At 39.3% G+C, this 22,564-nt stretch overlaps 3 protein-coding genes across 3 annotated transcripts; 1 reads left to right on the top strand and 2 right to left on the bottom strand.

Moving 5' to 3' along the window:
* Nucleotides 1–4,168: 4,168 nt before the first annotated feature.
* On the bottom strand, nt 4,169–5,290 carry LOC118122459 (odorant receptor 131-2-like). Its single transcript, XM_035179177.1, has one exon. The coding sequence runs from the start codon at nt 5,138–5,140 to the stop codon at nt 4,169–4,171; it is 972 nt and encodes a 323-aa protein (XP_035035068.1). The 5' UTR covers nt 5,141–5,290.
* Nucleotides 5,291–8,609: 3,319 nt separating this feature from the next.
* ppme1 (protein phosphatase methylesterase 1) lies at nt 8,610–15,123 on the bottom strand. Its single transcript, XM_035179148.2, has 14 exons — nt 14,813–15,123; nt 13,973–14,066; nt 13,623–13,715; nt 13,413–13,470; nt 12,479–12,530; nt 11,791–11,945; nt 11,524–11,614; nt 11,279–11,344; nt 11,073–11,199; nt 10,830–10,959; nt 10,610–10,654; nt 10,433–10,497; nt 9,864–9,931; nt 8,610–9,741 (listed from the first exon to the last, which is right to left on the bottom strand). Exons 1-14 carry the CDS (start codon nt 14,896–14,898, stop codon nt 9,738–9,740), a joined length of 1,134 nt encoding a protein of 377 aa, XP_035035039.1. The 5' UTR covers nt 14,899–15,123; the 3' UTR covers nt 8,610–9,737.
* A 4,602-nt stretch (nt 15,124–19,725) lies between these two features.
* On the top strand, nt 19,726–22,499 carry LOC118122031 (mitochondrial uncoupling protein 2). Its single transcript, XM_035178435.2, has 7 exons — nt 19,726–19,896; nt 20,494–20,630; nt 20,735–20,942; nt 21,033–21,230; nt 21,327–21,428; nt 21,565–21,745; nt 21,830–22,499. Exons 2-7 carry the CDS (start codon nt 20,502–20,504, stop codon nt 21,942–21,944), a joined length of 933 nt encoding a protein of 310 aa, XP_035034326.1. The 5' UTR covers nt 19,726–19,896; nt 20,494–20,501; the 3' UTR covers nt 21,945–22,499.
* The last annotated feature ends 65 nt before the right edge of the window (nt 22,500–22,564 follow it).

Here is a 22,564-nt window from a genome sequence, read left to right on the forward strand (position 1 = left end):
AACCCTACATCTATATTGATTCCTCCTAATGACTTTATTCTTCTTCTGTCTTTCACTGGAGACACATTTGTCTTTATTTTTAATAGAGAGCACAACGTGGGTTGCTTTTTTTTTATGGCAGTCAGCGGGATTCTGTGAAATCACTGAGCAGATTTCCATAAAAATGTGTTGGAAAGTTGAGCAGGTTTATCAAGGAGCAAGGATCCATTTGGATGCAAATGAGGCCATCATGTGAACATTTAAAATAAACAACGTTTTACCTTATCATTTTTAAAAGGGTGGAAACAGCCAATTTATTCCACAAATGATCCAATCTATAGATTGTCCAGTAGGCAGAAAATAGTCTTTTTTTCAATTCTTGCTTAAAACAACAATCCTGCATTAGTTTATCTTTTTTGTTGTTGCTAGAATTATTGCATTATGCACTTTCCTTCTCTATTTATGTGTTTGATTTAAACTGCACCCACTTGTCCTGTTGCCTTTTACTTAAGTCATCGGCTTGCAATGATTTTTTCTTTTAATAAATAACTTAGATTTTTACCAACACCTGGTTTTAAGTTGCCTCCCCGACCCCTCAGCTGGGTTGTGACATGCACCTACACCCATATTTACATAAAATATGCCTTTATTGACATGAGTGATTCTGATTCTGAATTCAAATTTACACAAGTGACAGCAGGAAAAGCATAGGTATAATTCTTTCTCATTTACTTTTCTCTCTTGCATGCATTTTACACTTCATGAAGACTTGTGGAAATTCTACACTTAACTTGGAGTGAGCCGACTTTAATGTTATAACACCTATTTCTACCTGTTTATTCAAGTCAAAATGTTTTGACTTGAATAAGGCCTAAGGTATTGATCCCGGTGGGGGTCCTGTGAGAAAACATGGCATGTACAGTCCTCTGGGTATGATAATGTGTCTGTAACAGGGATTTATCTTGGTGGTGTTTCTAACCTACAATGGTAGGACAAAATTATGGTCTTTGAGCCTCCAGAAGTTTTATAATGTTTTAATCTCTCCAATTTGAATAAGTGACGGGGATCAAACGCTGATGCTTTCATTTGACACTTGTTAGAGAATTGTAATGTTTTCTCTTGGTGGTTTGTTAAGGCTGTGTGCGTCTGTCACACGCAGACATATGCAGCTTTAGTTGCAGCCCATCAGTCAACAAGTTAATCTCTGCAATTTAACTGTGTGTGGGATGGGATGGGGGTGGGTGAGGGATGTGGGGCCGCCGCAGCACCCCCTCCTGCTGACAGAAAGCTAACCAGGTCAGTGCTTTAATTTGAGTCTCAGTGCTGTCCTTTGGAGAGCCACAAGGGATACAATTACTCTCCCACCATCCCATTCCACTGTAAAGCAGACAGTGCAGACGTTTTTTGTGCACGTGAGTGTGCACACGAGCATAACGGCATGTACTCTTTTTAAATCTGTCTTCAAGTGGTTAAAATCAAATATTCCCATTGTTCTTAAGTTCAGTCAGAATTTCTTTGCCTGCAGTGTAAAGCCTCCACTTGAAAGCCATATGTTGCCGTGACAAAGAATCTGTGATGAGGGGGAGAGAAAAGCAGATTTAAAGATATGATTCGATTTAGAGGCTTCTTTTAAAATCACAGCCACATTAACATTTACACATGATAAAGTTTCCTCCTGACATTTCCACAACCCCTCCACTGCAGCTACAGACTTTTCCATTATTCCACTTTTTGTTTTTTCTGTCAGGAGCTTCTTTTGGTTACTTGATTTCCATTTCTTTCTGATTTCCAAGAACTTGCCAAAATCTACAAAAACAGTGAAATGTTCTGAAACCACTGGTGTTTGAAGATGGAGAAAATGACAGAAACGCACGCGTGTGCAAACCTGTTTACAGCAGTCGTGTGATAAATACAACATTTATGGAAACTTGCTCTTTGGGAAAATATCTTTGGTGTTCATTGAATTGTTTCTCTGGCTTAGTGTGATGGTAAAATGATGCATTGTTTAGTGAAGTGTTTATGTCCATTCCCTGTATGTGTACTGTGAAAGGTTTCTAAATATGGCCTCAGTCTCACTCTTGATAATTTGATAAAAGAGAGAGCAGTTGTTCCTACTTGCATGAAGCCCAAAAAGCACACTATACACATTTTTGAAAAGATGTCATTGCAAAAACTCTCTGGGCATTTCCCGCAAACCACATCTCAGTGAAAAACAGTGGAGAGAATGACACATAACGCAGCGTGTCCAAAACTCAAACTGATGCTGCATTCACAAAAACTTGCCACAAGTAAACCAAAACCACACAATCCATTTTCTCGGCTGAGGATGTGAAGGAGCTTGTGATCATGATAACAACCTCTCCCTTCTGCTCTCACTCTAAACTAAAGCTTCTCTCTGTCACCAGGTACTCTCTCTCTCTGGAATGTTTTTCACCCCCTCAAGTGCTCTTTCATGAAGGCCAGAGAGGTATTGAAGGGGCTTCAGGATTGTGGTGGAGTAAAGATCGGTTAAATTAGTCCACCTCCTGCTCAGACTCTTCTTTTATTCCGCAGGTCAGCTCCTCCCTCCCTGTTTACCCACATAAATTGGTTGTTCTCTGTGCTCTGTCTCTATACGTTCCCCCACACAAGTGTCCATCTGGACTGTGAGAAAAAGGAGGGGGCTGGAATTTCGTCAATAATATCATTAGTTTCTATCAACAGCCCTAATTTTCACAACCTCACTCAAGTTTCTTCATGTGGAACATAAGTACATACTGCAGATTGAAATGAGATGGCTGCAGTTGGAGCCACAGTGTGGACTGTACAACTATTTATAAAGCAAAGGTGACACCTGCTGGCTAAAAGGATGAACTGTTTTCACTGTGGTTCAGACTTTACCTGTTGCATTTTTCCCATTTTACAAGGTGTCTTATATCATCACTCTCATGTCGGTGTTGCTGGAAGTTCATGATTTATTACACTTACAATATTTATGGGAGCTGAAATCAGCCAAACATACAAGAGACATTGACTTGTCCAATCATACTTCAGGTCATGTGCTGAAACTTCACCATCAGATCAAGTCTTTTTAATCGGCTGGAAACACATATTTAATTAAATATCAAATTCAAACTTTGATTCTCTTTTTTATTTGTGTATAAATCAGTTTTTTCAACTCTTGCCATTTGCCTTGTCATTGGCAAAAGCTGCTGTTTATAATTAAAAAAGAAGAAATATAATAAAAAAAAAATCTTTAGTGGCAACTGATAATGACATGCTAGATACTCCTCTTTATGAACTTCCCTGCATAGAAGCTGAATACATGACTTTTTAGGCAGGTTGAATTTAGTAATGTACCTTATTTTTGTCTTCTGTCTGAGTTCTTGTAATTTGTATTATTCACCTAGAAAACACAAAACTTTCAAAATTGTACAGGTTCATTAAAATTGTTTTGTGAAAGTCAAGAGACGGCAGAAATATGAATGATCTTAACATGAGTAAAGAACTTAAATTACATCAAACTGAAGCTAAATTAATCTCATCTGTCAATTAATAAATGTTGTTGATGCTTATAATTTTTGATGTTGATGACTTTCCCCTCTAATAATGCAATTCGAGCATTTGCTGTATAGATCCTGTGTTTTCCTTCACGTGGCTAAAAAACTGTTTATTATATCTGTGACAATATATAAAACATATACTTGATTAAAAGAATCAAGCCTTCAGTGAATAATTTAACTTCTGAAACGGTCTGCATGGGTTCTAAATGATGTGGAGTGATCAGTTATGTTATGACAGTGTTGATATGTTTAATAAAACAGCTCGTCATAATTTTTTACAGTGGATTATCAACACGTAGTTCATGAGGAGCATCAACGGTGACAATGACTTGAATGTGAAGGCTTTTGTGATGAAAACGAGAAGAAATGATCAAAAAGCTCCACGTCTCTTTAATCAGTAAAATCTGAATCCATCCTTCACCACAAAGACAAATATTAGACGTGATTTCAAACAGTATTTCTATTCTCAGAATATACAACTCTAATAGCTCCATCGTAATAATGATTCAATTAATTTCTGAGTTGAATTTGATCACTTGTCATACACCCCGTCAGGTACTAAAGAAAATAACAAACACAATTAAAGGTATTTCTACAAAACATGATTATGCAAGAAAAAACACATAACACAATTACTGTATTTGAAATCAGGTCTTGATAACTGGCCTCACATTGCTTTTGAGCCCGAAGGTGAAATAGTATATGAAGATGTGTCTGAAGGTGTGATCTCTGAGGCCATATATGAGCGGACTCAAACACTTTGGGAAAATGATGAGACCCAAAAAGAGGGCGTACTGAACATTAATGGCCATGTTACGGTTAATGTTCCACAGTCTGTTGATCAGGCTAAACAGAGTAGAGGTGAGACACAGACAAAACTGAAGCAGATGCAGCAGCACTGTCCTGTGGGCCTTGCTAGCATTACTATTACAGGAGGAGGCTGACTTCACAGTAATCATGATAGCAATGTATGTATAAATTATAACCATGCCCACCAATACAAAATAAATGATGGTGAAGGAGATGTTTAAAGTGGAAAAAATCGGTAGCCTGAAGATACTGTTCCTGTCGCAGAACCTCGGCACAGTGAAGCCTTTGTTCTCGTGGCTGACCAACACGAAAATCTGGGTGACCGAGTCCAAAGAGGCCACTGTCCATATCACAGCAATGGCATTGCCTGTCCTCCTGGTGGTCGTAATATCTACATGCCTCAGTGGAAAACAAACGGCAACATACCTCTCCAAAGACATCACAGCCAGGTTGAGGGGCGATATTTTCACAGCGATGGATGCAATCGTTGTGATAATAACACACACATAACTGATCATATTGAACATGGTCACAGCAATGATGTACAGCAGCATAGTGACCACAAGCTGCAGAGAGTCAGTGAGGAGCAGATGAGCAAACAGGATATAACGAGAGGACTCCAGCAAGAGAGGCTTCCTCAGCAGGGCAAAGAGCATGACTCCGTTTACGTACAGGAAGAAAAGACATGGCAGCATGGACAGCACGGCTTTCAGAGGTTTCAGCTGGGTTACGTCTGTGGTGTCGTTCATGACCGCAGCTTTGTGCAGTGTCTGTGAAGGCCGATGCACGAACACACATAGCAGACACATCACCTGTGTAAGAATATTATGTCAAACAATATCTAAAACATCAGAGTGAAAAATACCAAAAGTGTAACACTAAACATCTAAACATCATCACAATAAAAAAAACTATAGTAAGTATATAAAATCTGTGAATTTGAAGACATAATAGACAGATTTATTGTACTAGACACAACACTTACAAGCTGCCACTTTGGTCGGACTTCATTTGACAATGAAGGTTTGGGGGACAAATCTGAAGAATGATTCAGGCTCCAGCTGACATGTCCTTCTTTTCTAGAAGTCCTCTGTGTGTTGACATCATCACCCATGTCAGTTTAACAACCAATCAAAGCTCTGCATCGCTCAGGTTCTCTTTGAAGGCGTAAGATAAATTCTGTGCAGCAGAAAATGTTAACTTACAATTTACAATAAAGATGTATCACAAGAGTTTTATTGGTGTTTCACATTGTGCTTCTGTGCACAGTTTACCAATATATGCAGGTGCATCTCAATGAATTAGAATATGTTTATTTCTTTTAATTTTGATGATTATGGCTTACAGCTAATGAAAACCCCAAATTCAGTATCTCAGAAAATTAGAATATTTCATAAGACCAATAAAACAAAGGATTTTTAATACAGAAATGTCAGCCTACTGAAAGTATGTTCATATATATATGCACTCAATACTTGGTCGGGGCTCCTTTTGCATGAATTACTGCATCAATGCGGCGTGGCATGGAGGCGATCAGCCTGTGGCACTGCTGAGGTGTTATGGAAGCCCAGGCTGCTTTGATAGCGGCCTTCAGCTCGTCTGCATTGTCTCTCATCTTCCTCTTGACAATACCCCGTAGATTCTCTATGGGGTTCAGGTCAGGCGAGTTTGCTGGCTAATCAAGCACAGTGATGCCATGGTCATTAAACCAGGCATTGGTACTTTTGGCAGTGTGGGCAGGTGCCAAGTCCTGCTGGAAAATGAAATCAGCATCTCCATAAACCTCGTCAGCGGAAGGAAGCATGAAGTGCTCTAAAATGTCCTGGTAGACGGCTGCGTTGACTTTGGACTTGATAAAACACAGTGGACCAACACCAGCAGATGACATGGCTCCCCAAATCATCACTGACTGTGGAAACTTCACACTGGACTTCAAGCAACTTGGATTCTGTGCCTCGCCACTCTTCCTTCAGACACTGGGACCTTGATTTCCAAATGAAATGCAAAAGAGGACTTTGGACCACTGAGCAACAATCCAGTCCTTTTTCTCCTTAGCCCAGGTAACACGCTTCTGACGTTGTCTCTGGTTCAGGAGTGGCTTGACACGAGAAATGCGACAGTTGTAGCCCATGTCCTGGATACGTCTGTGCGTGGTGGCTCTTGATGCACTGACTCCAGCCTCAGTCCACTCCTTGTGAATCTCCCCCAAATTCTTGAATGGCCGTTGCTTCACAATCCTCTCAAGGCTGCGGTTATGCCTGTTGCTTGTGCACCTTTTTCTACCACACTTTTTCCTTCCACTCAACTTTCTATGAATATGCTTGGATACAGCACTGTGTGAACAGCCAGCGTCTTTAGCAATGATCTTTTGTGGCTTACCCTCCTTGTGGAGGGTGTCAATGACTGTCTTCTGGACAACTGTCAAGTCAGCAGTCTTCCCCATGATTGTGTAGCCTACTGAACCAGCCTTAGAGACCATTTAAAGGCTCAGGAAACCTTTGCAGGTGTTTTGAGTTAATTAGCTGATTAGAGTGGGACATCGTGAGTCTACAATATTGAACTTTTTCACAATATTCAAATTTTCTGAGATACTGAATTTGGGGTTTTCATTAGCTGTAAGCCATAATCATCAAAATTAAAAGACGTAAACGCTTGAAATATTTCACTCTGTGTGTAATGAATCAATATAATATATGAGCTTCACTTTTTGAATTTAATTATCGAAATAAACGAACTTTTCCATGATATTCTAATTTATTGAGATGCACCTGTATATATATATTCATGTGTCAACTGTAAAACTGTGATTATAGTTTATGTGAAACAAAATAACATAACTACAATGATAAAATACATTATATTGTTTTATACAAAAAAGAAGAAATATTAACCTAAGATTTCTTTGGTGAATAAAGTACTAAGTACATACTATGAAACTAAATAGAACAAACCAAAAGAACAAAGCAGTAATGTAAGTAATTTTGAATCTACTTTATATTATACTTTATATATACTTTGAATTTTTTGTAGATGACAAATATGTCTAATGTTTTGAAGTGTAGTTTCATACGTAATGAGTTGGTCCCATGCCCACTGACTTTTGTAGCACATGTCAACTTTGTCAGGCTCAGCCCAATTCACCAGGCTGAACTGTATATACAGTATATATGTCATCTCCTTGTTCCTATATGTGGATACAGAAAAACACTGCCAATGTTTACAAAGTGAGAATGTAAATATGCTAACACACAGTTTCTAGTTGAACATAGGGACAGTGAGCTGTACTAACTTAGTATGTCAGTGTAATAGTGTAATTCAGCATATAAGCACGTTTGTTTCCATTCAATTGTAAGTAGAGCTGAGGCTGACAAGACTTTGCTCATTAGGTCTGCTTTCATAAACCTACAGCGAGTATTGGATTGAAATGCATTTTTTTATGTAAATCGGTAGCCTCATCAGTCCCATTTCATCATCTGTTAAAATGGCAGCTGTATCTAAGCCCACATTTATTTGAGCACCGTGGACTTTTTTGCAAGGAAATACATTTGTCATTACCCAAAGCCAGGTTGATGAACCAGTTTTCAGTGCATCTCGCCTGATACACACACAAAAATTATTTGGTTTGTGCGTCAAAATATTGAATCTAACAAAAAAAAAAATCACATGGTAACTTTAGAAGATTCCTGTATAGAATGTTTTATTTACAGGTCTTGCACTTTGTTCCATATGTTTTTCAGATTTAGTTGAAAATGTGTGTAAAATACATGATGCAACCAAAAATGTCTGTCCCTGTTCAGAACACAACAGCTTTGTTTACAGACTCATATCACAGATTAATCTCAGTGGTCTGAGGTCTGTGGAGGACTGTGCTGGTCATTATGGCTGATTAATAATTCATGTTTCACATCTCAGGAACATATTTCTGAGTGTGTTGATCTCTGGTGGGACAATTAAAACATGCATTGAATTCCCTGGCATATATCAGGGAAGTAAGGGAAAACACGTCACCTTTGTTGTAAACTACAACTTTGTTTTCCCATTTGTGTTTCTGCTGTTTTTTTATTTGGCTGCAGGAGAACAGCTCTTCTTTCTGCTACTTTATCATGCTCTGAGGAAAGAATCTTTAAAAGAAATGCTAGATACTGTATGTTACTAAAGTAGAGCAAAATTTGTGTATGAAGCTACAATTGCAGAAACATGTGTAAAAAAATGTTCATAGGCAAAATTGCATGAGGTTTTCTTCAGATGTTGACAAAACTTAAGGATTGATGAAGGGAGTCAGGTGTCATCATTTTATAAAATATAATTTCAAAACAACAAAGGCAACTTATCCTCTGGTTTTTCCACTCTTTGAGATTTAACACAATTGTCAAAATTCAAAATTTTACATACTTTACATAGAACTGTGACATGATTGAGAATGAAGCAATTTTAATTAAAGAATAAAGAGAAGAAAACGCAAAAATGTTTATCTAAACCTGACAGTGGAAGGAAGAGCAGAGTAGATTAAGTCTGACGACATCAGCTGATGCCTTCTCTGTTTAGTTAGGGTATACTGTATATTTTTTCATCCTTGTTCACAAAAGATACAGCACAGAAAAACAATGAACGTTTTGTGCCTATCCAGACAAAAGGGCAGACAATTACATCACTTTCTTTCAATTACTTTCTCTACTATTGCCAGATAAGGTGTTTTTAGCAGAACGCTGCAACCAATGGCTCTGGATCAGGAGGAAAGACACCAACTGGGCTCCCTGATGTTAGGGACACGCACCCAGGTCTGATTAGCCTGTGGTCGGCCAAAGCAGAGGGTGTCTTGTGATTAAAAGGCCAAAACACCCAATGTTGCATAGAGTGAAATTCATGCTACAAATGTAAAATGGTCTTCGTCTCTGCTTTGGTAATAAAAGACTGTCTCAATGAATTCAGGCATTTCTTGGTGTAATTGGAGTGTCTAGCATTATTGTAAGCAGAATCCACTGTCACTTACTCAGAACACCAGTTACATTCATCCATAGGTCATTTTAAGTATTCAATAATTCCTACAACTACCAAATATAGAAGCACGTGTGACATGTTTGCTGCATCCATCTTTAATCATTGTTTGAAATCAAAGATTACAAACACATTAACATGACGCAATCACTCAGAATAAAACATGAAAACGAGGAGAGCAATACATTTCTGAAATTAAAAAATATACATATTATAAAGGAAAAGTACAATCAAATCCCAGTGTTTTGAAAATAAAAATAAGGCAAAGCTGAAAGGCAAAATATCTACATAAGAAAAGCAAAATAATAATAACAATAATAATAGTTACGTTTTCCTCAATTTTCTGTTAAATTGTACGATAGTGTCAACTCTTCTAGGTCTGCTGGCTATATTTAGACTGAAAAGTGGACATTAGCTGTTGAAAAAAAAAGACAAAGTGACAGTGAATTACATCTCAGTAAACTTTATGATATACTATAAATAAATAAATAAATTATAAAAGTAAAATGTAACACATCTTATATGGTTTGCACTTACCACAGATATCCTTCCTTAAACTCAGTGAATTTGTGTCGGACCATAAATGTTGCTAGAGCATCTGCTACCTAACAACAAACAACAGAGGATTGAGTTTTAACAAAGGGCAAACAAACTAAATCATCATGATCAAATACAAAGAACAAGGGGAAGACAACAGGGATTCCGTCGATGTAGATTTGAGATATCATGTTCAAGAAGCCAGAAAAATGCTTCGAAAGGTCTCCTTGACCTGGAATTTAATCAGTGCCATATTTGACAGGATTCTCTCGAGGCGTTATTTAAAATAACGTGTTCACAAGGCAAAAAACATTTTGTTAGGCCACCTTGACCTTTGAACACCAAATTCTAATCAATTTGCTGCAGGTCAGAGTTAATGTTTGTATCAAAGTGAAGAAATTCCCTCAAGGCGTTCTTGACATATCGTGCTAACAAGAATGGGCCGAATGGACGGACAACCCGAAAACATAGTACCTCCAGCCACTGGCTGCCGTCGGCATGGAGGCATAAAACCTACTTGAACCAAACATCATAGGACAATACGTAAATCACAGTGGATGTTTATTTACTTTTTCAGGTGCGTCCTCATGGACAGCGTGACCACACTGAGGGAGGACTTGCATCTGAAACTTCCCTGTGGACAAACAGTGACATCATGCATATGATCTAAGTCTGGTAGCTATGTTCGACAGTAACAACACGCAAACATGAACGGAAATTGGAAGCTCGCCATTTGCCCTGCTTACCTTGCATCTGTCCAATAGTAAGGTCTTTGTCCAGCCTGTCCACTCCTGTACAATGGAACACACCAGGGGTGAAATTGTGCAGCCAAAGGCAAAATAACTTTCAATTAAATTATTTGTATTCATCTAAACAACTGGGACCGCCCTGAAATCCCATCAGAACTTCCCGCCTATATATATTTGATGGATGCTGTATGAAATAATAATGAGTGAAAGATCTAACCTGCGAGCAGAAGCAGTTTTGGCACAGGGCAGGTGAGGAAGAGAGCAGACAGGCCTCGGAACCAGCCATCCCAGTACTTTTCTGTCTTTGACAGCTCCACACGCCAGGTGAAGATGCTTTCCTTTTTCATCTGTATCAGCAAAATCAACCCTTTAAGGGAGTGTTTAACCTACTTTACACTTCTCATACACATACTGTTCATGTTACACAAAAAAAAAACACAAGGACAGGGAGGAGCAGCACCTCTTGATCATCTTCCTTCATCCTTTTCTTGTTGGATTCTTCTTCTGCTTCTTCCTCCTCGTCCTCTTCTATTATACCTTCGCCAATGCTGTTAGAGACTACTGGACTGCTAGTGGGGTCCTCACATCTGTGGACGTCAGAATAAAGGTTAATAAAACTTGCAAACCTATGAAGCCGTTAATGTGCAAATGAGAGAGTAAACATACTTCTTCACTTGGCCTCCCATTGACACACGTGCTGACTCCATGTTTCGGATCTGGCCACTTTTCACACTGAGAGCAAAGCAAAAGAAAAATTTGGAGCATGACAAACCAAACTCTTAAAATGGACGCTCTTTAAAGTAAAGCTGTTCAAGAAAAGAAAAAAAAACAACAACAAACAAACACACAAAAATGCGATTTTCACATGACATTTACCAAATAGCAGGAGAGTATTATAATAACCTGTTTACCTCCACTCAATGGCGTTCTCCAGAGATTTAAATGTCTTTGGCCGACTTCTGAGGAAATTCTGCATACTGTTCAAAGCATCCATCGCTGTACCTGAATAAAATTACCAAACACAGTTGTCGTCAATATACCCACTAATAATGTACTCATATTTCAATATGAATATTTTTCATATATGTTTAAAATTAAAGTAAAATCAACTTTCTATTTTGTTAATTATGTAACTATCTATCTATGATGCAGCAACTTGACAAAGTACGGGCCCTTACCTTCTACAACGTCAATAACACAGAGGCCCAGAAGAGATGGTAGGTGATTGGCAATGGCTGTGTGAACTGCAATGGCCCCACCCATGCTGTGTCCAATAATCATGATCGGAGGAGGGTTCTCTCCGTAGAGCACCTCCACCACTTTGCCAATATCCCTTATGAAAGAAAAAACATAAACCTGTTCATTTCAATGTTTCTATGCATATGAGCAGAAATGTCAAGACTAATTCTCCACCTAACAATGAAATGAGGAGCTTGTGACATAAATAAAATTAACTTTTAATCAAACTTGTGTTTGATTCCACAAAACACTTTTGGAATGTCAGAGGTAAACAGCGTTGCAGCCAAATCCAATACAATTGAAGTAAATGGTGACATATTCTTCAAAACGTACAAAAACAACAGAAAAAAACACAACATGCCTCCATCCTTGAATATCCTCCTCTGGATCACAGCGGACATTTAGGCTAAAATTGTATTGGTTTGGCTGCAACGCTGTTTACCGCTGAAACTCCAAACGTGTTTTGTGGACTCAAACACTTCACCAACCCTTCCATCGGCATAGTGGTGAGTAGATAATGGGTGAATTTTCATTTTTGGGTGAACTATCCTATATAACTATCTTTAAAGCGTGCGAGTGGTTCTCACACACCCAGTGTCTGTCTTTACTGCACACACAACAACTTACTTGGCCATCGTATCTGCAGAGAGATCTTCAGGATTTTTCACTTTGGAGTCACCTGCAGGTAAAGAAAGTGATAAAGCTGTGTAAAAAAAATCTAAATGTAATGAAAGCATTTTGTTATTAATTTGTTGTTTCTAAAAAGTCACTGCTTTATTAAGTTACTCTACAGCTGTGCAATATTAGAGAAAAAAGATTGATATATAAGGATATATTAAATTATGTAAGTGATGCAAGATGGGACACAGTAATTAACATATTAAATCATTAACCATCACGGACATCCCCTTTTGACTATACAGCAATACATCTGCCCAGTTATCACTTGCTCTCTATATAGCTGCTTTCAGATATGCACTAAACTCTGCATTTCCTATGTAGTTTCTCAAGAGGAGGTGCATGTGCGAACGCAAATGTCCAATTGAGACGCTCCACGATTTCCACGGACTTTATCCGCCTGACCTGTTGTAATGTCAGTAGAAATCAAGGACAAGTTGATGTGAAAACACAGCAGGGGATCCTCGCTGGATTCACCAAGAGCGAGTGGAGGGGTTGGTTGGTTCTAACACGCGACAGACACAAAAATGAAAAAAAATAAAAATAATAATATCTCCCGGTGAAAGAGCGGCATAATACAAATTGAAGACACCGACGAAGATGTCTAGAGAGTTTGTGGTGATGAGAGCTGACGAAGGTGTCGGGCTGCTGTAAACAAAATCACGTGATCTACGCAGCAGAGTTAATATGTCACTTCCTGTCTCTGCCTGCTACACCCGGCTGCTCCACCTCTTTGATACTGTTGTGAGCACGTCTGTTATTCAAAGAGGATTAACCACACTACCTAATCAAACTGACTAATCTCCATCAGACTCTTCATTTCAAAACTACAAATAAAGTATGTAACTAATGTTGTGTCTTCCGACTACCTACATATATTTACCATGAGCTCGAAGGTCCATAGCCACGACCCTGCAGGTGATCCTGCTGCATATAACGCCCTACAAAGACACACGTGAAAACATTCACATCAAATAAGGAAAAGCAGATATAATGAAATAAAAAGCAGCTCCATAGTTTGGGTCTGTATTTTAGCATTCCTTTTATCAAGGTAAAGAGGTTAGAAGGCTTTTGTACTAGTAGTCATGCTCACAGTGAACACTGCCCAGGAGAGTGCAGAGTGGCCTCCTCCATGGAGCAGGAGCAGCACAGGACCATGGGCACCACTGCAGTAAATTCTGAAAATGTTCACTGTGGTCAAGGAAATGCAAACCAGAGCTGTGCAGGTAACAGAGTAAAAAGATGCTGCTAAATAAAGATCTAACATGATCTTTAAAAAAAACTTATTGTCATCAAACGTTCTGTACCACACTGAAGTTTGATGACTCACTGGTATAACGAAGAAGTCAAATATGAATTGATCTTGTAGATTTTGAAGCCTGTATGGGATGTGAATTCATTGTACACTTTCTATATACAAACACAAGCAGAAATCAAGGATATATCTTTGCCATTCTCATTCTCCACCTCAACGTCTTCCATGGTCTGAAAGTAATGGCTCCAGGGCAGCGGGGAGAAATCTCTCTTCCGACCAGGTCTGTATTACAGAGACATACAAACAAAATGTAAATGAATCTCATATCACAGCAGGAATATTAAGATACGCAGTCGTTTCCTGATGACTTTTTCACATGATCACACTATACAGAGAGAAATAGCTGGTACAAATAAAAATGATGACAGGATAAAGATATTCAAAGCCATACAAAATTTGGAATTCGAGAAAGTGTGTGAAATATAAAATATGGGTACATCTTTAATAAAAGCACAAACTTGTTTAATCATCTGTTATACTATAGTGATGTAAACAAGCCTTAATAAACCCTTAACTACACATTGGCTTCCAAATGAAAAGTAAACATAACCCTGAACCCTACAAAGAGACCTTTTCACATTTAAATTTCACCTGACTTTACTGAGATTAACATCTCCAGACACTATTTATGGTATCTTAGCATGAATGGTCACGGTCCATCCTCACAGATCTAAGCTAATGCATATATTGACTACCTGATTATGTATTATATTATATTTAATAGTTATAAAAGTGCTTATATGCGAAAGCAGCTGGGTAAACCAAATACATGGTCATATTGTAGAAGACAAGCAACGATCCAAACTCTAGCAGCAGTAGCTAAGTTAGCCTTGCTAACGCTAACAGCTTAGCAGTCCTGAAACAAACTTTACATGTATCGGACAACATTGCACTTTATGAACAGAGAGCAGGTGATGTGTTGGTGGATTTAACAGCTGAGATAATTGAGGATTAAAATGCCAGCTCACCCCATTTTCATCTTGGAGCTGGACTGAACACCCCCTGCCATAGGAGGTCTGGAAGCTAACAGGTTCAGATGCAACTGTTTCTCCATGTTGTCGTTGGGTCTCTGTCAGGGACTGTTTGATGTCACCTTCCCTCTCTGGCGCAGCATAGGATTTTATTTCGACACCAGCAGCGACGCTAACCGGTCATTGATAAATATTAGCTAACGGCTAGCTAGCTTTGGCTGTAAAGCTAACGGCTAGCGGCTAGCGGCTGTCTCTTCTTCTGCTGCTGGGATTATTTTTGGACTGACTCTTCTTCCTTGATTTAATTTCCTGGTTGGTTCGCAGGGGAACTCTGAGGGCGGTGAGTTACTGCCCTCTATTGGTCACAAATAAAACTCAAATATTGTAAATCTTATAGCAGCTTTGTCATTTTTTTATGTACATTTTTAAATAAAGAGAAAAGTAAAACGCAGTTAAAAAAGAAAAAGAAATTATTTCTTTCTTCCTTTCTTCTTTTTTTCTTTGGGAACCTTCAAACCAATAGTTTATATACAAAATTTTATAAAACACAAAAACCTACTAAACTTTTTGCCATTGTATTTGTGATTTTTAAGCATTGTTGAAACCTGACTGACAGATTTAAATGCATTTATTGAGTCAGCACAGTGTGACGCATACAAACAAACAGACAACCTAAAGTCAAAGATGACCACTGTTGATCTGACGCTTTCAGCATTTCATTTTATTTTGAAATGGTGACTCATTAAAAATATTTGCTAACTTCTGATTGTCTAAGGAGATGATGAGAATATTAAAGATATAAAATCACATCAGAGTAGTTATTATATTTTTCTAGCTGAGGTAAATCTTTCAACAGATATTGTATTTTCAACATTCATATAGATTAATTAAAATTCCTACAGGTAGGAAACAGAACATTGTTTTATTCTCTGACTAACAATAATGAATTGAACACAGGGTGGCAGCAGTGCACACTCTGGTAACAGGCACATTATTCTAAGAGGCACTCCATTGGTTCTCCACAAAAACTTCAGTTTACTCACCATATTTGCTCTTTAGTAGGTGAAACAGCCTCTGTGGCTCTGAATGAGTCTGAGGAAGTGACCCTTCAGGTGTCATTGTGATGTCATCAGGGTTATCTTATCTTATCTTATCTTATCTTATCTTATCTTATCCTGTGGCTTTGATGATACATTTATCACAGAAAGGGTGTGATACAAACAAGTGGGGTGAATTTGTAGCAAGCAGAGAGGGTCAAAAGTAAAATCAATTTGCATTGTGGGATATGTAGTTTTTGAGGGGAAAAGACAGCATATCTGACCCCTGCTGCATCGGTTTGACTTCTTTCTAAAAACAATCTCTGGAAAGCCTCTTTTTGCATCGGAGAACACTTGATAGATGGTCAATAAGTGAACAAAATTAATATAAGTGCAGAGCAGGAGAGTGAGTTTGCTGCTGGTGACCTTTTTAGAATAATCCAATAATCATTACTTAATAATCTATATTAATAATGAGAAAAAAAAAAACTGCAGGCTTCAGGGTGTGTTTATGATCACTGGAAACTTCAGTTTCTCTTAGCTACCATTTAGTCAGTCACTGTTATTCAATTGGAGACATTTGATAGTAAATGTGGTTACATAAGGCGTGTGTTATGACAACTGATCATGTTACAGGACGAGGTGACAGTGGACAAACAGAGCTGCTTACATAACACATTTACTTTAAAATTGGTACAATTGACACAAGGTAGAAATGTTGAGTCAAACCCTCTCAGCTGAGTCATTCAATTAAACAATCAAACTATTGAGGTATAAATCATTCTTGGATTGTAACACAATGGACCCCTGGGCACAGACTTATCAAAGGCCGCCTATACCTCACACCAAAAGACACCACAAGGTTTTTAATTGTTCTTTTATCTCTTTGTGGATATTTTGTCTTATTGTATGTCCCGTAGTTGTTCTGTGTGTGTTTGTTGTCATCGTCATTTTTGAATCTCTATGGTTGATTTGCATCTCTTTGGTCATTTTTTGTCTCTGCAGCATTCCTTTCTCTTTGTGGACATTATCGTTTTTGCATCTCTGTCTGATTTATTGCTGGGGTTGATTTATTTCTCTTTGTGGTTTCTTTGCATCTCTATGATAATGTTGTGTATCTACAGTCACCTGTCTCTTTAAAGTTGTGGGTTTTTTTTGTGTTTAATTGTGTTTGTTTTATTCTTTTGTGGTCATTTTCTATCTCTTTGTGGTCATTTTCTATCATTTTTCCCAGTTGTTTGGTGTTTCTGTCGTCACTTTGTGTCTCTCTATAGTCAGTCTACCTGTTTGTGGATGTTTGCTTTTCATCTCTTTGCGCCCATTTTGTCTCTTTGTATTTGGTGTGTGTTTCGTTCAGTCACATTCTGCATGTGAAGCCAAGTAGATCGGGATATCTTCCTCTATGTTATCCTGCAGTCATCTCATTCAACATCTTAACCCAACTCTCCCCTCCTATCTGAACAAGTCGCCAACACAACACCCACAAAGTGTACATGTTGAACATATGGCCCGCACCGCATGTACCACGCTCAGAACGTGTTCCATGTGTTGCCTGATGGTTGGTTGGAAAAACAGTTCACAGATTGTTGTTTTGGGGCAGTTATCATCTGGACTGCATCAGAGGGTGGCAGGATCTTCACTCTATGGTCTCTCTAGGAAATATGAGTTATGTAGCACAACGCTAGAGGCATTTTTATGTCCTTAGCCGAGCCCTAGATTATAAAGAACATCCTGTTCCGACAGACTGGATGTATATGAGTCTCTGATACCTACTGTTGTTTTCCATGCAATCACTTCAGATTAGTTTTAAGAAAAATGTGTCACTAAATTTACTGGGAGTCACAGACACTGTGTGCAGCTCATTTTTCTGTTTCTGCAAACAGCTGAGTGATTACTGTTATGTGGAGTGGATGCATTCGTGTCCCAGTGTCATACTGTTATTAGCCAAGAAGCAAGCAAGGCCCTACAAGCGCAAGTCTTTGATTTGATGTTTAGTGAAATACAAAAAAATTAAAAATAAAACAAGCAAACATAATCTTAATTTATATAACTCATTACTGTATATAGTACATACATTTGACTCCACACTAAAGTTGTTTCCCTGTCTGTCCTCTCTCCAAATGTCCAGTTGAATTAAGGTTATAATCAAAGTTCACTGGCAAACAGGTCTGTGAATAAGGAGGGCTGCTGCTTCACTTTGCTCTACTAACCTTTATGTGACGCAATGGCTGATTATATTAATAGATTTAGAGCATCGAGTAATAGAGATTAGTTGTTTCACAGCACTGACTCAAGGTTCGTGGTATTCTGAGATCACAGAGGTGATCGCATGAGTCTCATTTTCATGCGCTGTGGGTGGAGGTCAGTGCAGACTGGTTGAAGCCGGACCAGTAAATTGTTTACTGGTCAGACTGGGTGTTCAAAGGTTATTCACATTGTGTTCTCACAGAGCTGTTTTTAGAGTTGACCATAGGAAGCAGGTGGTGAAAGTAGTGACCCTGCTCTTCTGTTTCATTCTTGACGGTGCTATAAGTTTGACCCGTTTCCATCTTTGCATTGCAAATTGAATGAGATGAAAAAAAGAAAATGCATGAACCCAATCCTAAATCGTTACGTCTTCGATTGCAACATTTGCAAACAGGTTTCAGCGTAAAATAGAAATCTAATTGAAAATAAATTCTTGAAATCGCCCATTTGTCTGGGTCCACTCTTAAATTGAATGTGTTCATCCTTTGCCATAGTTACACCCTTCCACCAAATTTCATGGAAAGTGCGTGTGAGTGTGTGCAGGTGCAGGTGCATGTGAATTAATATATACATATATATATTATATTTTTTCTGAAAACAACCTCAGGGATCTTGAGACACTTGTATTGTGGATTGTGAAGTGGTTGTAACTTAATAGAGTAATGTCAAGTACTTAGACACACAGATGTAGCAAATGTATATGGGAGAAACATTGGTGGTGCATGTTAGAATGTAAAGGATTAACGCTACATTCTTGGGAATAAAATATCATCCTGACACGTGTCACAGCAGGGGAAACATTATATATCTAGTTGTCAGAGTTTGGCCCAGTCAACTGAAGGACCTGTTGTGGGCTCGCTGGGGCCGTGACGTGGAGCTGCAATGGAAAGTCACATGTACAGTAGCGTGCACACTCAGATGTCCAACACTTGTGTCCCCCCCTCTCTAACACTTTCCATTCAGCATCCAGTTCCCTCTTTGGGTGCTCGTATACCCGCACAGATGCGAACGGGGGGGATGATTGCGCACACATGCTATGTGCATCCGCCCACTGGCGTTCATTGTATGGATTGGCTGAGAAGTATGACGGGTCCTTGTAGCCTGGAACATTGTGTATCCTCACAACTTGCAGGGAGGAGGGGGGAGGGAATTCCTGAAGCTCCTTGGTCAGTTTGGCATTTTGCTGTGGGGCACCAACGCCTAGAAGAGAATGCAGTGCACACGTTATCCACTACGGGGCTCCTGTCAGCCAGTCAGATGCCCCATGGAAGCAATTCTGATTGGCCACATATATTAGCCAATAGAAACAGGAGGAATGCTGTTTGATGTCAGATGTTATATATGACCTGTTCTACACCCAGGTTAAAATAGAAATTTTATGGTTAACTCCTTAAGCTGTGGAGGTAAAATACATTCTATACATTATGATATTGTACTTTATATTAAATGTGAAACAACATGAATATAATGTGAATGTTTACACGTGTTCAGAGAGCATGAGTCCACAGCAGGCTGCCATGACGAGACTGTCAGGAGCAGATAAACAAGTACTCAAATTTCCGTCTGTGTCTCCCTGACGGCTATTTGGTAAACATGAGATTCACATAGCGAATGTTCAGGCTTGTCAGGCTGCCCTGCAGTCATGTGCAAAAGGTGTCTATAAATTCAGCTGCTTCTCCGTCACAGAGCAGTATAAGCACACAGCATGACGTGGGGATGCAAAAGGGACTAAGCACCTAAAGGATTCTATTTTCTCTCTGCTGTGTTGGGTTGTAACTATCCTGGAAAGATACTCAGGTAAAGTAACAATGATTTCGGTTTTGCAACTTATCAACTTATGTCACAATAGTATTTATTATATCAACAAAACAGGTTTTATATCAAGTATTTGTAGACAAATATTAGCAAATTCCCACCACAAAGGATAAAAGGATTTGCATGTCGGTTTCCTGTATCTTTGAAGTATAACTAATTTTTCAGTCGTCATAATGATAAACCTGATAAAACACAAACAAAAAGACAAACTCTTCTTGCATCACCAGTTAGTGATAAATGCTTGCTTTCATAGGGAGTGGTAGTGCTTGCTGGATTACTTCAAATAAATGATATGGACCCAGACATTTCCACAACAGAACCACTTCCAAAGTTCCAAAAAACTCTTAACTACCATGTATGCACAACGATGAGCACCGACAATACACCCAGCTCCCTAGATATTAGCTCTACAATCACATTTTAGCATTATTAGAGTGATTGAATGTGAGAACACATGACAAGTTATAATCTGTGTGTGTCTGTCTTGCTGAGCTGATTGATTGTGAGTTTATGAGGTATCATATACTTAGAGATCTTGGGCATTAAGAGCAGATTTTTCCATTTGTCTCATCAGAGCAGGTGTAGAAATGGTTGTTACGAAACCCACGGACGTCCTGGTGCCCTCTCAGGCAGTTAAGTTCTTCGGAGCAGGCACCGCCGGCTGCATTGCTGACCTCATCACCTTTCCCCTGGATACTGCCAAAGTCAGACTACAGGTGAGCTGCACAAAGCTAAAAAGGACTTGACACCTGCTGATTTGATTTTTGTCTGTACTTTTTTAACCTGCCGCTGGGACTCCTTGAATGTCATCCTATCCCAGATTCAGGGAGAGGCTAGTAAAATCAAAGGGGCCTCTGCAACAAAGTACCGAGGAGTGTTTGGCACCATTTTGACCATGGTGCGCACAGAGGGGCCCAGGAGTCTTTACAACGGCCTGGTGGCAGGACTCCAGAGGCAGATGAGCTTCGCCTCTGTCCGAATCGGCCTTTACGACTCCATGAAGCAGTTTTACACACGAGGCACTGACAGTGCGTAACCTGAGCATCATTGAGTTATATATGAACAAGGTTGTTTCTCTCCTGCTGCTTCAATTTGACTGATGTAAATATTTTGCTCAGGCGCTGGGATTGTGACTCGGCTCATGGCAGGGTGCACCACAGGAGCCATGGCTGTGGCTTTTGCCCAACCAACAGATGTGGTGAAGGTGCGTTTCCAAGCCCAGGTACGAATGGCTGATGGTAGCAGGAGGTACAACAGCACCCTAGATGCCTACAGGACGATTGCGCGAACTGAGGGAATAAGGGGCCTTTGGAGAGGTACTGCTTCAAGTAGAAAAATGCCTTTTTAGTTATTGCTTAACGTGTAACTTCCTTTCACTGGTTTTTGAATCCTCCTGTGCTGCTTTCTTCCAGGCTGCATGCCCAACATCACTCGTAACGCCATTGTAAACTGTGCAGAGCTGGTGACCTATGACATGATCAAGGAACTCATCCTGAAGTATGATCTAATGACAGGTGAGCAAAAAAAAAAAAAACTTGTTGTAGAAAGTGCAGATCATATCGTTACAAGTATCATAACTTCTTTTGCAACCAAGTTAAAATAACAAAATGTATCGAGGAAAAACCGGGTTTGGCTTCTCTTCCTCTGCAGACAACCTGCCCTGCCACTTCACAGCCGCTTTTGGTGCAGGCTTCTGCACAACAGTTGTGGCCTCTCCTGTGGATGTGGTCAAAACACGGTTCATGAACTCAGGAGCTGGCAAGTACAGCAGCGCAATCAACTGTGCCCTCACCATGCTGAGAAATGAAGGACCCAAAGCTTTTTATAAAGGGTAAACACACGCTAACCTAATAGTGAACCACACAACAGTAAAATAACCTGGCAACACTTGTTTACTTCTCTTTCATTTCCTCAGGTTCACGCCTTCTTTCTTGCGACTGGGGTCCTGGAACATCGTGATGTTTGTGACGTATGAACAGATTAAAAGAGAAATGACCAAGGCACAGCAGAGCTGGGAGTCGCCATTTTGACCTCACCTCATTAGACTTCAGTGATGCAGAGACACAAAGGCCTTGCCTTTACCACAGTGCAGTGGAGACCAGTGGTGACCCATGGTTGGAAAAGGAGATCATAACTGAAGTGGCTCAGAGGTGAAGCTGAGGCATCATAAGAGCTCACATGCTATAAAGACCGATGGAAGGAAGGAGTGACTCATCAAACTCCTGAATCACCACGGACATTGCGGGCATAATAACACTCCACTTTGAAGATGTATTTTCATGTTTACAAGAATGAACTGTATGAATGATGTCATTCTGCATTCAGGGCAGGTTTTCCATGAAAGAGACAGAGAAACTGGATCAGGCAATATTTGACCTCAACAGTGATCATGTCTATGTCCTTTACTTTGTCTTCTTGTGGACTGTTTACAATGTTTACCATTATATGTTCTGCATGTAGTCAGGAATGTGTAGGCTCATCTAAGTGCTGCTGATTGTAAATAACATGATGTATCGCCGGTCGATAAGTCATATGAATAGAATATATTGTACATGATGCTGTACAAATAAAGTGCCAGTTTTTAATTTCTTAGTCTATCTTTAACCTAAAAACTCCTGGACTAACTAGTGCGAGTACTGGGATGATTGGA

The sequence above is a fragment of the Hippoglossus stenolepis genome, chromosome 15, assembly GCF_022539355.2.
Source record: "Hippoglossus stenolepis isolate QCI-W04-F060 chromosome 15, HSTE1.2, whole genome shotgun sequence".
NCBI classification, from domain to species: domain Eukaryota; kingdom Metazoa; phylum Chordata; class Actinopteri; order Pleuronectiformes; family Pleuronectidae; genus Hippoglossus; species Hippoglossus stenolepis.